Source organism: Orbicella franksi, chromosome 5, assembly GCF_964199315.1.
Source record: "Orbicella franksi chromosome 5, jaOrbFran1.1, whole genome shotgun sequence".
In the NCBI taxonomy this organism is placed as follows: domain Eukaryota; kingdom Metazoa; phylum Cnidaria; class Anthozoa; order Scleractinia; family Merulinidae; genus Orbicella; species Orbicella franksi.
In genome coordinates this window covers 20919173-20935254 of record NC_138149.1, presented here as the reverse complement: position 1 = coordinate 20935254, position 16082 = coordinate 20919173, and the positions used below count along the sequence as shown (strand labels likewise).

The window sequence follows — 16082 nt, the reverse complement described above, 5'->3', positions numbered from 1 at the left end:
ATTTTAAGGGTCAAAGATCGATGCCACCATGTAGAATCCGTAGAATGAACTCACGACAACTTAACACAACACATGTTTAATCAAAATGGCGACCCGTGAAAGCAGAAGGTCCCAGCATGCATTGCAAGCAAAGAACATGCACAACAAAGACGTATATGGGCATAACCATACAGGTCGGATTGCCCGGGGCAAGTACATTTTGCTCTTGGGCAAGTGAAAATGCAAGTTTGGTGGTCTGGTAGGCGAGTGAAATTAGCTTCAGTAGTCTTTTTAGTGATACTTTCCAATCAAAAACAATGTCAAAACTTAAGACTGCAAGATGAACAAAACTCCTTAACAGTGAGATGAAAGCATGGATTAATTTGTATATGTAATGGCATGGCCCTGAGGGCAATTAAGGATTAATTTCACTTGTATGTTCAAAGTTTTCACAAAATTGCCCAAGTCGCGAAGCGACAAGGGCAATTTGGAAGTGAAATTAATCCTTAAATGCCTGAGGGTACTTGTGATTATTTGTTTAATATGTAGATTTAGGCCAGTCTAAAAGCGGAGCTCCTCGGTTATTTTTCGGAATGTTGTTACTAATGAAAATAATCTAACATGTATGTGAGGTAAATTGCGAATGATTTAATAGTTTCAGCCGGAACTAGGATTACATCAGTAGATCGAGGTGTAGGATGGTGTGATTATGAAATATAGAGCCATGATTTCAAGGATTTCTGGGAAGCCACCAAAAATCTTGATCACATAACAGAACTGTCGTCTGTGCTTTTTGGTGGCATTTCTTGTTCTTTCGTACCTTATTCAGAAAGACAAGGCATTGTTATTAATCGTTATATTCTTCCTTAGTTAACATGGGGACTCCCACACAAAAGAAGTTTACACATTTTCTTGTTGTGGGGTGTCACGAGTATCGTTATAGAGCAGGGTTGTTTCCAGACAGAACTCAGGATCGCCGGTAACAGCAACAAACTAATTTATTTCCGTAAGGTAACTTCGCGAATTTACAGCACTAAGCTTCTTCAAATTTGAATCAATCTCTTTTACAGAAGAACCTCTCGCTCTAATATACACGAGGCTTTTAAGTTCCAGAAACTTCTATTAGGAGCTAAATTTAGTAGTTTGACACAGTTTCTAATCTGAGTAATTACATAAGGATCAGAATGTTCTGGGATGTTCTTATACAAATTGTTCACGGCTGAATGACTTCCGGTTCTAGATTGTTCTAGAACTAGACTTAGACAATTTTTCGTAACATGGGGATTGATTGAAATGCAGTGGTTACAATATACTTAGTCCCTAAATCTCTACCAAATGAAATCTCGCAAAAATACCAAAACAGTATACATATGTGAAAAGTTGGAAAGTTTTGTTTTCTAACTTGTCCCCAAAGATGCATTTAGCCATCTTCACTATTGTATGGAGTCTCCTCCTGCTGAAAGGGTTTGCAATGAGCAAAATCCCTCACGCATGAATAGTAATTATGACATTTTTTTTGCTGATCATGAATACTTACATAGGCTTCTAATAATGATTTTATTATTCAATTTCAATGTGATTTGTTCTTTTTCTCGACTGAGACTGTGGACTACAGGAGCTGTTATTGGGTTCCATTAATAAATTTTGCTATGATTAAATTATACCAAGAATTATAAGTAAGCTAAGAGTAAGTTATATTATGTACATGTATTTTGTCTGCACTACACAACCAAATGCACTCAAAGGTTATCAGGCATAGGTACATTTGTAAGAAGAGCCCAGCATATCCAAGATATGTTTTGATTGACACATCAATTAAGATAACTTACAGCAAAATGGATAAACGATACATCAATATCCTACATGCACCAAAGCCAGACATGGGGTTATAAAGTAATCATTTAAACAACAGATTGAAATAATTTATAAATTAGAGAACACTATTTGTACAACAGTATGGAACAAATTAACCTTATTGGACATTGTGAATGGCAAGGCTGTCTGTAGAATGTCACAAATTTCTCAACCCTTTCTTTCTACAAAAATGCTAATCCTGCAACTTTGCTTAAGACCCAGTTCTCCATTTCTTGTTGGCAAAATATCAATTCATGCCATGTCCAATGCAGATTATCACAAAATTGATTTAAAATCTCAATAAATACCATTTTAAAGCCAAAAAGCCAATTATTTAAATAAACCATGAGTAAATTATCTCTAACAAAAACTGATTAATTTAACAGGCACTTAAAATAATTAGTTAATACATGTGTTTTTTAATAATGTAATACAGTGTATCTGTCACAATGTGGCAGCTATAATATTACTGCACAGGATGGGTTGCAGAACTGAACCTCCAAGTCAGTTTATTCAATGAACTTGGTGCAGAATTTATAATCTCATCAAGTTGTCTGTAGATACAGAGAAACCAAACAAAGCATTAGAATCTTAAGTAATGAATTATTGGACTCTTTTACATGTATGTGAAGTGTATGTTCCATTAATATTGGGGATCTCTTAGAAGCTGCATCCATGATAAATTTATTTGTTCCCAGGTGCATTTGCTTATAGAACTTTTCACAAATCAATATCTCTGTCATAACAGTGATGTTGTAAGATAGCTTTAGATAAGGCTCAAATACTCAACGCAACGTTAAACACTGTCAACACAATGTCCGACATAAGCCAACTCACATGTTCGCGAGATGTGGGGCGGCCCACGAAAACGTAAGGGACTCCACAGAGGGGTACCCACAAGTTAATATTACAACATCTCCCCTCTAACAGGATTCAATGAGTCTCTGGGGCTTTTTAACTTGTCGCCCGGATCTGGTTGTAATAGGTGATCGTTCTGCATTTCTTGGTCCTTCTGCTGATTCCATTGGTTCTGGTGCTGAGTCCTTTATAGAAGGTGATGATGGACATATTGGAGAGTCAGCACACTGGGGACTTGAAGGAGGATCATGCAGCCGTGGCCTCATTGGATGATCATTTGGGACTGAGATTATCTGCCTTCGATTTCTTCTATAGACACACCCTCGTTCATCCTGTACTAAGTATGATCGTGGCAACACTTCTGCTTCACGCCATTCTCTATCTCTATTTGGCCGAATTCGCACCTTGTCCCCAGCTTCAAGTGGAGGCAGATCTCTACTCTGTTTGTCGTAATTCTTCTTAGAGACAAATTGACGTAGCCGCAGCGCTTTCACTACTCTATCAGGATCCACTGCCTGCGGTAATAAGAGACGTCGATGGGTTGGTATCATTGTGCGTGTGCGCCGACTCATCAGCAGCTGTGCAGGCGACACGCCGATATCTTCAAATGGAGTGTTGCGGTACTTCAACAGCCCTTCAAAAGGGTCTTTTTGGTCAGCTGCAGCCTTCTTCAAAATGCGCTTTGCTGTCTGCACTGCTCTCTCCGCTGCACCATTTGATTGGGGGTACTCTGGAGAGCTCGTTGTGTGGCAAAAACCCCAATCTTCAGCAAATTGCTTGAACTCATGAGTGCTGTCGAATAGATTCCTGGTATTGCTGTATTGGGAACCATTATCGCTCACAACCTTATCCGGGACTCCAAACCTTGCAAATATTTTCTTCAGGTTGTTAATGACACAGGTGGCAGTGTTCTGACGCAGTAATTCAATTTCAAAGTATTTTGAATAGAAGTCAGTGACCAACAAGTATGTTTGGCCTCCATATTCAAACAAGTCAGTCCCGACTACCTGCCAAGGTAAACCAGGGATGTCATGTGGATGCAATGACTCTCTTTGTTGTCGGTTGCGGAAGGCATTACAAATTGAACAGGAGCTGACTTTGTCTTTGATCTGGGCTGTCATTGAGGGCCAGAAGACGTAATCTCTGGCAAAGCTAAGGCTCTTACTTTCTCCCATATGAGCTCCATGGATTTCATCCAGCACCTCAGCCCTCAGTGGTCTTGGGACGACTATTCGGTCTGATTTAAACAGCAATCCATCCTCCACACTCAGCTCTTCCTTAAAACTCCAGTACTCTCTAGCAAGCTCATCAACCTGTTCTTTCTCAGACGGCCACCCTTTCAAGACATACTCCATCACTACTCTCGAGGTTTCGTCAATGCTGGAGGTCTCCTTAAATCTCTTCAGTGTGCTGCTTTCAAATCCGAGCTCCTCAATAAGATTGATTCCAATTACATCTTCTGGTTCACTGACTGGCTCCGTATCACTGAGAGGTGCTCTGCTAAGACAGTCTGAGATGACTCTAAGCTTCACCTTTTTAGGGTTGAAGTTCAATTCTACCTCCCTGCTCTTGTCAAATACTCTTCTCAATTTGTCATCAACTTCAAGCTGATCTTTACCATGTATCAGGAAATCATCCACTATGATTTCAACAGGAACCCCTTCAAACAGTCTGTCCATCTCCCTTTGGTAGATTTCAGGGGCTGGTGAGACACCAAAAGGGAGTCTTGTAAATCGGTATCGCCCCCACGGTGTGTTAAAAGTCAAGAGCTTGGAACTCTCCTCATCTACGGGGAGTTGCCAGTATCCACTGCATGCATCAAGTGATGTGAAACTCTTTGCACCTGAAAGTCGGTTTGCAACTTCTTCTACGGTAACCATTGGATAATGGGGTCTTTTCAGGGCCTTGTTAAGATCTCTTGGGTCAATACAAATTCTGACATCATCCTTTGACAGTGGAGTGTCCTTTCTTTTATCCTTCACCTTTCTTTTGTCAATAACTAGCATTGATGAGACCCACGACGTAGGCTCATCCTCTTTCACGATAATACCATCTTCTTCCATCTCTTTGAGTTTCTCTCGTACTGGCTCCAACATAGCAACTGGAATTTTCCTGGGAGGGTGAACAACTGGGGGTACTGAAGCATCAACTTCCAGATGTACTTTGTTTGGAAGTGTGCCGGGTTTGTCACTGAAACAATCTGGGTACTCCCTCAATATTGGGTCCTTCTGGAAGATGGTCTGGTCTCCACGTGCTCTTGGCGTATCCGGCATGGCTGGATTAGGTACTGGTGTATCTATCAGTTGGAGATTCATAAACTGAAGGACTTCTAAATCCAAGCAGGCATCACATTCCAATAAGGGTGTAAAGTTCCCGTCAACAACAAGGTACAACAGGTTCATTTGACGATTCTTGTATTGAGTTTGAAGGCGTACACAGCCTCTTGGATGAATGGGCTTAGTTGCAAGCCAGCCTTTCAAGGGTTGCTGAATCTTTTGGAGAGGTTTTTTGGAGATTTTCTTATACAGATGAAAGGGTATGACGGTGGCCTCTGCACCTGTGTCTGCTTTTACTTCAACATTCTGCCCTTCAATCTTAAGAGTGATAAGGCTCTTTGTTGATTTCCTGGAATCGGAAACACTGTCCAGTTCAATAGATCCAAAATAGGTATGTGCCTCCTTATTCATATTCTGAGTGTCTAGGTCTGGTGGACTTTCTTGTTGCACTAAATCAACTTTTGAACCTTCTTTTACATTCCCTGGGCACACTTGGGCAAAATGACCTTCTTTCTTACACTTTAAGCACTGTTTTCCAAATGCGGGACAACGAGATGGTCGAGTAAATGGGTGCTTGTAACCACAAAACTTACAAGAACGAGCAGCTGTCTTGTCAGCTTCTTTTGACTTTCTAACAGGCTGAATTCCTAATGAATGCTCAGTTCCAGCACTCGCTTGAATGTTGAACTTGAACTTTTGTAATTCTGAGGCTTCAAAGGTACGACAATAATCATGAGCCTTCTGTAGGGTTAGATCAGGTTTCTTTAGCAGTTCCCCTCTTAGCTCATCAGATAATACACCTCCCACAATTCGATCTCTTATTAGCGAATCTCGCAGTTCGCCGAATTCACATGTTAGCGACAACCGTTTCAGTTCGCTGACAAAGTTATCAACTCGCTCTCCCTCTTTCTGGTTACGCTTATTAAACACTAACCTCTCATAAATGACATTCCTTGCTCCCTCACAGAGTGCCTTAAATTTGCTGCAAACATCCGCATAACATTCTTTGTCTTCTCCAGCATTGTAAACAAAATGACTATATTCTTCAATCGCTTCGGGTCCAGCACAGTGAAGTAACATGTTTACCTTCAATTTGTCCGGTTTGTCATCTTTGCTTTTCGCCACAAGATAAATTTCAAACTGCATTAAAAACTTTCTCCAGTTGTCCGCTGCGTTTGCATCGAGCACCAAAGGACCTGGAGTTCTCGTATCTCGCTCAGCCATCGCGGTTTGTAACTCAGCCAAGCCCTGATAAACTCCTTGCAATCTCTAAAAGGTTTTCATTTCTGACACCATGTTGTAAGATAGCTTTAGATAAGGCTCAAATACTCAACGCAACGTTAAACACTGTCAACACAATGTCCGACATAAGCCAACTCACATGTTCGCGAGATGTGGGGCGGCCCACGAAAACGTAAGGGACTCCACAGAGGGGTACCCACAAGTTAATATTACAACAAGTGATCTCTGTGTTCTACAACAATTAGTACACAAGAAAAATACACTCAGTAAGATATTGCTTACAATAAAAATCAATGCCTATAAGCAATCGTAACGACCTTAAATTTATATTTCCTCAGAAATATCTCACCAGGCCATGATTGCTTTGAAAATCTTTGATGTTTTAATACAGGCTGCCCATGTGTAACTGTTCATATATTGACTGACAGGAACAGGCATGTAATTCCTTTCTTTAATATACAGTGTACTCCATTGTTAGTTGTTTACTGAGTGTCAGTAGTGAATCAAATGCTACGGATTGGTACTCCAACTTTCACAGTGGCAGGCTCTGCCCTGAGATGCAAAGCAAACTTATATAACTGTTATGAACTTGGCGACTTGCTTTCGAGAGCAAATGCAATTTTCTTCAAACAAGGAACTGGAACACTGCAAGTTACAACAATGTGCACAGTCCCAATCAAAGGGCCATCTAGGCTGTTTGGCTGTACATATAACTGTACAACTGTATATGAGTTCAGCTTCCAAAAGAAAATCAGAGTTTGTCCGGATAAATACTGATGTTCTTGCTTACTGAATGTGTAGTTCCAGAAGATATTCACACCCAACACCCATTCGTGGCCAGTCTTAAGAAATTCCAAATTAAAGTATCGGGAAGAGAGAGCTCTAATAGAGAAAAAACCTCCATGTGAGGTATGAATCTTTTCTTGAAGAAAACAATGTCTGAGAAATCATTAATTACAAAATAATGTTTAAGAAACATCTTACCTGTCAGAAAATTTTGTAATCTAGACTGTATGGTCAGTTCATATATTTGACAAGTTGACACTGGGCATGTTTGTAAATTCGTGCACTTCAACATCACATTACTATGTAGTAGCATTGGTCAACTAAAAACAGCATAATTTGGTTAATTGATATACACTGTACATTATTAAGTTGAAATATTGGTGTAGATTGTTGCACACCAACAGATACAGAAACTATTGGCACCTGAATCATAACAAGTGAAAAATTGTGCATGACACATTTGCAGGTACATGTAACAGCCCTCCACCTCAGAACCATCACAGATATAATATGATATTTTTAAACTCTCTGAAGTTTCAGATTATTCAAGATTAACATGCACATACATCATCTAGGGCAACCCTAAAACACTGAATCCGGAAACCGAAATCCAGAATCCGGAATCCGGAATCCGGAACCGGAAACCAGAATCCGGAATCCAGATATTATGAATGATGATAGAAATAATTCGCTTCAACAATGTCTAATAAATAAATATGAGCAAAAATTATTTTGTTGTTATTTATTTTCTTGGCTTTACTTCAGCCACAAACTGTAGTTGCTAAAAAATTATTGACTAGTTCTGAACAACCCTTAGCTATACATCTGGCCCGGTTGTTCAAAAGCTGGATAAAGATATCCATTGGGTAAATCACTATCCAGTCAGGGTTAGTGATTTTTCGGCTGGATAGAGTTACTCATAGCCTGTGAGCAGGCTCTAGTATCTGTCTCTAGTTTCTGAGCGGGCTAAATAGGTGTCTAGTGTTTTTCTGCATTGGTATGTGACCAAGTGCCTTCATGCGGCTTTGCCGCTCATGCCCCCGGCCCAAACACCATCTTTTGTTCAACCTGGCCCTGGTGAGAGCCCGGTTCTTGTCTAGATCAAATTGCTCTGAGAAGACTGGTGAGCAGCCCAATAACAACAAGCTATTGTGGTGAGTTTCTGGCAGTCTTTTAGCATCTTTTAACAACATGTGGTCTGATCTGCAAGCGAGAAGCAGACAGAAGTAAGTGTGCAACATTTCTACAAATTGTCTTAATATGATGGCCGCCAAGAATATGAAATGCTGATTTGTCACAGTATCAGTGTGGAAATTGTGTTGATCTGGAATTGGTCTCGTATCTGTTGGAAAAATCAAATTTCATATTTAGACCAGCCAGGTTAGCCTTTGGACTTCGAAAGTGGGGGGCGTGACCGTCAATGTACAGGGGCTGCCACTGACGGACATCCTGTTCTCTATGACATTTTCTATCTTGTTCTGTATCTACTAAGCATAAAGGATAAATTTATACCTCCAGTAAATTGAAGATCACTTATTAAACAAAATGGCAATTACCAGCAAGCTTATTTTAGACGCTCTCAGGGTGCTAGGAATAAAATTAAGACGCACCTTACTGAGATTGTAGTAATCATAGCCCTCACTAGAAATAACGGTTGCACGATTTCAACAGATGGGGAATTTTTGTTTCAAAAAAGGTTAAGTTTGAGGTCCTTTTTACTTGGCAGCTTATTTTTTACAGGCGAAAAGCTAAGCAAAACAATTTTCGCATATTTGAAGAACTTGTTTTCTTTGATTTGCAGATTCCAGTTTCTGGTTTCTGGATTCCGGTTTTTGGTTCCGGATTCCGGATTCCGGTTTACTGGGTTTTAGGGTTGCCCCATCTTTAACAGTGTGTTTGCTTCACATTCAGTTTACACATGGCTGTTATCCACCATAGGCAGACTTATAAGTTTTCCTTCAAAAAAAATATTGTAACAACTATTGTATCTTTCATTACCTATTCTTGTGATGAAACGACACAAAATCCAAGTACAAGAAGTCATAAGCATAAAACTAACTTACGTGGTAATGCTTACAGTTCTTCTTACTGTCTGCATATGCCGTCCATAAACTGGTACTGCCTGGACAATATACTCATTATTTTTCTGATCACACCTTTTAAAATGTCACTGTTATATAACTTGTCCTGAAAAAGCAATACATGAAATGTTATGCCTTTGGCACTCACCAAATATCTTTACATGATGTACAATGTACACCATATCAACATTCACAATTCTTTTTTACTTTTATTGTAACTCTTTTGTGTCATTTTCCCTCACTTGAAGAAAGGACTTCCACATTAGGTGATGAGTCGCAGCCAACACCAACATCAGGTTATGTATACACATGTATATTTGTTGTCGTCTGTAATCACAAAAAAATAAAAATTTAAAATCCTCCATAAAGTTCATACTCAATAACACTACTACATGTAGTGCTGTTACTGGAAATCAACTTACGTGAAACTGTTGAAACAGCTCTGTCAAAATTGTTTCTAGCAGTTAAGGCAGGATAACAGAATATACATGTAGTACACAGCAAAGGCTAGAGATACACACATGTTAGTTATTACATGGTGAGCTTCTGTGCTGTAGGCGTGGTGGAAAATAATGGATTATCAAAAATGAAGGTTCCTGAGACATTTTGACAGCACTGAGAGGAATTAATATATGTATGTTATTGGCCGGCTCCGGGGGAGGTCCGTATAGGGGAAAACTGTGACCAAGGTCTTGAAAATGCTGCCCGAGGTCACAGTTTTTCACTATACGGACCGACCCTAAGCCGGACAGTAACATGTTTATCTTTTTTTCTTGTGGTAAATTAGCTTACAAGTGGGTTTGTTTACGAAGCTTTGTCACTGAATTAGTTTACGCGCCGTTTACAGTCTCAAACCATTGGTAAAAAATCTAATGAGCGAACGAGCGAGTAACTCAGATACTAGACAAAGAAAGACGTATTAAAGAACAAATTTATACCGAACTACTTCATGTTAGTTGCATTTAGGTCACCATCTAAGTTCTCTACAAGGGGTATATATATAAATAAAAAATTTGCATTAAATTTTCTCTATATATATCAAAATTTTTTTTCTCCGTCGAGCTTACGTTTGTGGAAGCGAGTTAAGGCATCTACTAGACTTTGTTCAGCATCTAGCTTGATGTCCTTGATTTCTTTTTAAAATATGTTATCCGGCGTAATATTTAGTTTCGCCGTGTATCGCAAAGATTTCGGACAAGTCCGATTTGTTAGGTGTTCCTCTAATAGTTTTATTGAGTTTTCAGTCTTTGCTATTTTGTTCTCCACAGTTCTGTGGTCTGTGTATTTTCTTTTTTGGCCTCGCTTCGGCAAGTTGGATTTTGGCGGGCTGTCAGGCCTGTTGCTCGTTGGCAGGTGGTTTTCCCTGCGTCCCCTTGGCGGGCTCTGGGTTGGTCCTGGTTGTGATGGCGGTGGGTTGTTCCCCGAATCATTTTCTTCATCGGTGTTAAGCATTTCGTCATCGTCCTCATTTGGACGGTAGTCTGGCGTTTTCGGTGGCGTGATGATATTATCTGTATCTAGTTCCTCTTCACCATTACTGGGATGGAGGTATTGCGTGTTTGAGTCATCGCACATTGTTGCTGCAACAGTTACAGTGGCTACAACAGGACCGGCGGTTTCGACTCTTTCTGAGTCAGCTGTTGTTTGAAGACAGAGAGTGTTGCAAGTTGCTTGAGGGAAAGGTAGAGATGTTTTCTCAATTCCGTTCCCGTTAAACTGAAAAAGATCTGATTTTTGCGGTTTACGATCGAGTTTGCATTGCTCCTATTGGCCCTTTATAGAAGGTATATCAGCCAATCGGGTGTCAGCATTTTCGATCCAGATGGTCGTAAAATTGAGCTTGTGTTTGTTAGAAGGCGTTTTTTTACTGTATAATTCGCCTAAACGGCTAGTAGAACGCATACAAATGTTTTGGACGACAATCCGCTCATTGTTGGAATTCCCTTAGTAAGGGAAAAGGCTGAAAGCCTTTTATTAGCTTTGAAACGTGCTCGTAACATTTGTATATTGTGTGCATAAACTGATTATGCACGCTAGAATGGTTCCACGAGGGACGGGGCCTATCTGGAAAATTTCAAACTAGACAGGAAAAAACAGAGACAGGCCTGCACGGACTCCCAATGTGGTTTTTGTGGTTGCGTCGCATTATCAAAAGCCTTCAGATTATAGTTTTGCTCTTACAAGCATGTCTTTTAGAGACTTACCTCTTTTGTAAGATATGATGGGAGGCTTTTTAAAAATTGTTTTCAGCAGAGGCTGATTTTCTATGGAACTCCAGTTTTCCATCACGATTTTGTTAAGTTTCTTTACTGCAGGGTGGTATGTAGTGACAAAAGGCAATAGTCTCTCTGCCGTTTTTTGTTTTCGTGGTTTAAGAGCCGATTGTCTGGAGTCAAAGATGACCTCTGACAGGGACCTTTCTATATATTTCCTCGGATACCCGCGTTCTTCGAGACACTGCTGTCTTTGTGCCCATTGCGACACCATGGGTTTGGAGATAATTTTTTCCACTGAACTCAAATGAGTTCTCTGTTAGGATTCCCCTCGACGGGATCAAAACAAAAGTCTTTTGTATCATAACACCCTATATCTTAGCTCTTTTCAGTTCTTTTTCAAAAAAATTATCCCATTATTGAAGAACACGTTGATATCATTTTCGTAAACCAATAGGTATGTTCTGCTACAAACACCATTACTATTAGCTTTTAAGTGGTTATAATACAAACAGCACGATGAAACGCATCTTTTAACATTGAAATTTTTGCAAAGTTTAAAAAAATTCTGTACATGGGATTCACAGCTCACTTAAATTTTCAAATTTCGCTGTAATTTACTGCTAAATCGAGAATATTTTAGCCGTTAATTTACTACAAAATCGAGGGCCATGTTTATTGTATGGAACAAATTTAGCCGTCGATTTAAGGCTAAATTGAAAACCTTACATTTTATACAATTTTAGCCATTACTTTACCGCTAAATCAAGAGCCCTGTAATTTATGCAACAAATTTAGCCGTCGATTTAAGGCTAAATTGGAAACGTTACATGTTATACAAGTTTACCAATACTTTACCGCTAAATCGAGAGCCCTGAATATTGTATGCAACAAATTTAGCCGCTAATTTGCGGCTAAATCGATAGCACTGTATATATATGGAACGAATTTAGCCATTAATTTACGGCTAAATCGCGAGTTTTGCATATTATGTAGAAAAAATTTAGCCGTTAATTTGTGGCTAAATCGAGAGCACTGCATATTATGTGACAAATTTAGCCGTTTATTTGCGGCTAAATCGAGAGCACTGCATATATGTGGAACAAATTCAGCCATTAATTTACGGCTAAATCGCGAGTTTTGCATATTATAGTACAAAAAATTTAGCCGTTAATTTGTGGCTAAATCGAGTGTTCTGCATATTATGTGGAAACAAATTTAGCCGTTAATTTACTGCTAAATCGAGAGCCCTGTATATTTTGTACAACAAATTAAGCCGTTAATATACTGCTAAGTTGAGAGTACTCTATATTATATGCAACAAATTTAGCCGTTAATTTACGGCTAAATCGCGAGTTTTGCATATTGTATAGAAAAAATTTAGCAGTTAATATACTGCTAAATCAAGAGTTTTGCATATTATATGCAAAAAATTTAGCCGTTAATTTACTGCTAAGTTGAGAGTACTCTATGTTATATGCAACCCATTTAGCAGTTAGTTTGTGGCTAAAAGTGAATTTTGTAATATACTAAGTAGGTTTATTGCGAAATTCTTTCTATATCTGTAGAATGCGTTTGCTGCAAAATTCGCCGTTGTCTAAACTCCGCTCTACAAGTATTTTTCCGGTGTGAAATTTCGTGCAAAGTTTGAAATTCTACTACAAAAACAATTTCTGTCAGTCGTTGTGAATCACTCAAAATCAGACTTTTCTACCGTAAGTTGAGTGGCAGATAGCGAGGAAATTCGTGAAGTGTATTCCACAGAAATTCTCTCAAATACGGCAACGATCGGAGAGGTAAACTCGACTGAACTGTGAAAATGACTTATTTTTTACTTAAAATTGTACAGAGAGAGACAGAGGATTACGCGCCATTACAGCGCCGAGCTGCAAACAGCCAAACAAACTCTCACAACTTCAAAAAACTCAATTGAATTTACTTACAGTGACTTTCCTTGCCATTTAAAGGTGAATAGAGATAAACTTGCGTTGATTAATCGTCTATGGAAGTGACGATGACGATTACCGCTAATTCATTCACGAAAATAGATCAACTTGACGGATTCCGCCTGCTGTGGCGGTCTGGATGAGAAAATTCCGCCCGCTCCAGGAACCATTCAGATTACAGGATTTGTTGAATTGCGCCCGCTCACGAGCGGAGAAAAAGTTAAATAAATCTACAAAAGAAGGAGAAGTTCTTGCCCTGTCCAGTTCTCTGTAATAAGAATATCATTTACATACATTTATTATATATGGTTTGTGTTTAAAGCCGATACAAGGCACACTCTGATTTGCCAATTCTAGTGCATTATTTACATTTACATGGTATACCTCGGTAAAATCATGAAACATCACGTGCGACTAAAATAAAAAATAAAAAATAAAAATAAATGCCTAATTCATAATAATTTAAAATACTTAACACTAACGTGAATCTAATTCTTTACTTGAAAATTATTCTCCCGTAATGCCCATGGGCCAATTACAGGCATGCTAAAAAGTCCTAACACAAAGTAAAAGGAAATTAAGAAAACTATTGCTTTTTTCCGGAAAATTGTAGCAACTGAAGACAATGATTGAACAGTCTGAGGGTGCATTCTATCGCCCTGACGAGATAATATTTAAGGAGAATAGAGAATTCACAAAGTTATATCACAAACGAATTGGTACAGGACAGGACAAAGGAAACTGTACAGCCAGGAAGAAACTGAAACTTTCTTCGACGGGCAAAAAAGTATGCATGCACTAGAAAGAAAACAGTCAGTGACATTCGGTTAATAAGTTAGTTAATAAAAAAAATTATGTGAAGAAGAGAGCAGAGAGAGAGAGAGAGTGGAGAGAGGAGAGCGCTCTTACCAACTAAACTGTGTGTATATGTATGTAAAAGTTATTTTTATTACCGAGAAATGGTCAGGGCAAGAACTTCTACTATTACACTGTTCAATTTACCAAGTAGAGCTTTTTGCATTTCTTTGTTAATTAGTAATCTCACTTTTTAGGAACATTTCCCTATTAAGTGTAAATACCACATTGGGGAATAACCTCTCGTTAAGAAAATAGGGTCCATGTACCCTCAACCAAAAGCAATGTCACAAATAAAATGAAATAGCAAATCAAAATCAAAGTAGAGCTTTATTTGTAGACAGGATTTACATGCATAATCGTCTACTCGACATTTCGACTATATAAGCATTTCACCAAACCGAACTAATTGGACAGAGAACAAAATAGAACGAGGAAATCTACATTATAAGCACAAGATGCATATCACTACATCTGAGTATCAACAGCAAATCCCTTCTCAATGAAAGGTGACCGAATAAAAGAAAGGATAAAGAAAATTCGTTTAATAATAATCTTTATTGAGGAAACTTTTTCACATACATGTGGTTTTCGAAAAGGACCTCAAAGATTAATACTAATTAATAGAACTAAAAATATGAAATTTATAAAACACTTAAGTTAAAAAATTAAAAACCTGTCTCTTAAAAATATTTAACAGCGTGATAGGCAGTTCTTTGTTTTCCGCAATTCGTTCTAACGCAGGGGAGTCTAAGATTGACTTTATGTCTGGTGTTATAATTATGCTGATGTTGTTGTGTTACTAAAGTCAATTCGTGATTTATAAATCCATTTAGACATTTGTATACAAGCACACATCTTCGCTGGAAACGCCTTTTCTCTAATGGTGTCCACTTCAGAGTCGCTAATGCGTGCGACGCAGATGAATACAGCGGTCGATCTAAAATTATTTTAGCCGCTTTATTTTGCAAAACTTGTAAGCTAGACGTTAAAGTTACGTTATGGTTGTCACCCCAAACTAGATCTGCGTACTCGAATAAGGGCATAACAAGACTTTCGTAATAAAGAATACGCGCCCTCAACGGTAATAAATGCTTAATGCGCCTAAGTAGGCCAAGCCTTTGGTTAATTTTCCCTGCCATATATTCGACATGATTTGTCCAGGTAAAATCAGACGATATTAAAATTCCAAGATATTTAAAACAAGTAACATCGTTCAAACAATGATCAAAAATTGACACAGTTAGGGCAACTTTGCTCTCTAGTTTCCTGTTACTGCCTATGAGCATACATTTGGTTTTGTCCAGATTCAGTGTTAATTTATGTTCGTTCAGCCATTTCGCCACCGCCAGGAGGTCTTAATTGAGCTTGTCAGTCAGCTCCTGGGAGGAAGACCCATAGTAGTAGATCACCGTATCGTCTGCATAGAGTGACGCTTGACAGGCATCTAGAACGCTTGGCAAATCGTTGATGTAGATGACAAATAGCAGGGGACCCAAGATACTTCCCTGAGGAACCCCGTGGGTGACTGGTAACTCATCAGACAACTCATTCCCATAACATGTGCGCTGTTTCCTGTCAGTGATGTGAGAGCGAAACCACTGAAGCGAATTCTCACATAAACCTATCTCTGAAAGCTTACGTAACAGAATCTCGTGGTCCACTGTGTCGAAGGCCTTGGTTAAATCCAAAAACACGGCCCCGCATAGTTTACCTAGTTCCATATTCAATAAGACTTCATCGGCAAATGAAGTCAAAGCAGATAGAGTAGGAAACCCCTTCCTGAATCCAAACTGTTTCCTTGTGAGTAGATTGTTCGTAACCAAGTACTGGTACAGCTGTGAATGCACGGCTTTCTCAAGAATTTTACTGAGTGTATGTAAAATAGAGATAGGTCGATAGTTCGACGCATTTGTCCGGTCGCTCGATTTAAAGAAAGCTGTAATTTTGGAGCACTTCCACAATTTAGGAAATTTACCAGTACGAATCGAT

At 38.9% G+C, this 16082-nt stretch overlaps 2 protein-coding genes across 2 annotated transcripts in view; one reads left to right on the top strand and one right to left on the bottom strand.

Annotated features, from left to right (window-relative positions):
• Positions 1 to 16082, top strand: part of LOC145486697 (uncharacterized) — a 39060-nt gene that overhangs the window by 14729 nt on the left and 8249 nt on the right. The window lies entirely within an intron of this gene.
• Positions 4758 to 7044, bottom strand: LOC145486861 (uncharacterized; the record flags this gene model as incomplete). Its single annotated transcript, XM_081465578.1, has 1 exon — positions 4758 to 7044. A coding segment is annotated over exon 1 (1434 nt), but the record flags the coding sequence as incomplete, so codon positions are not given.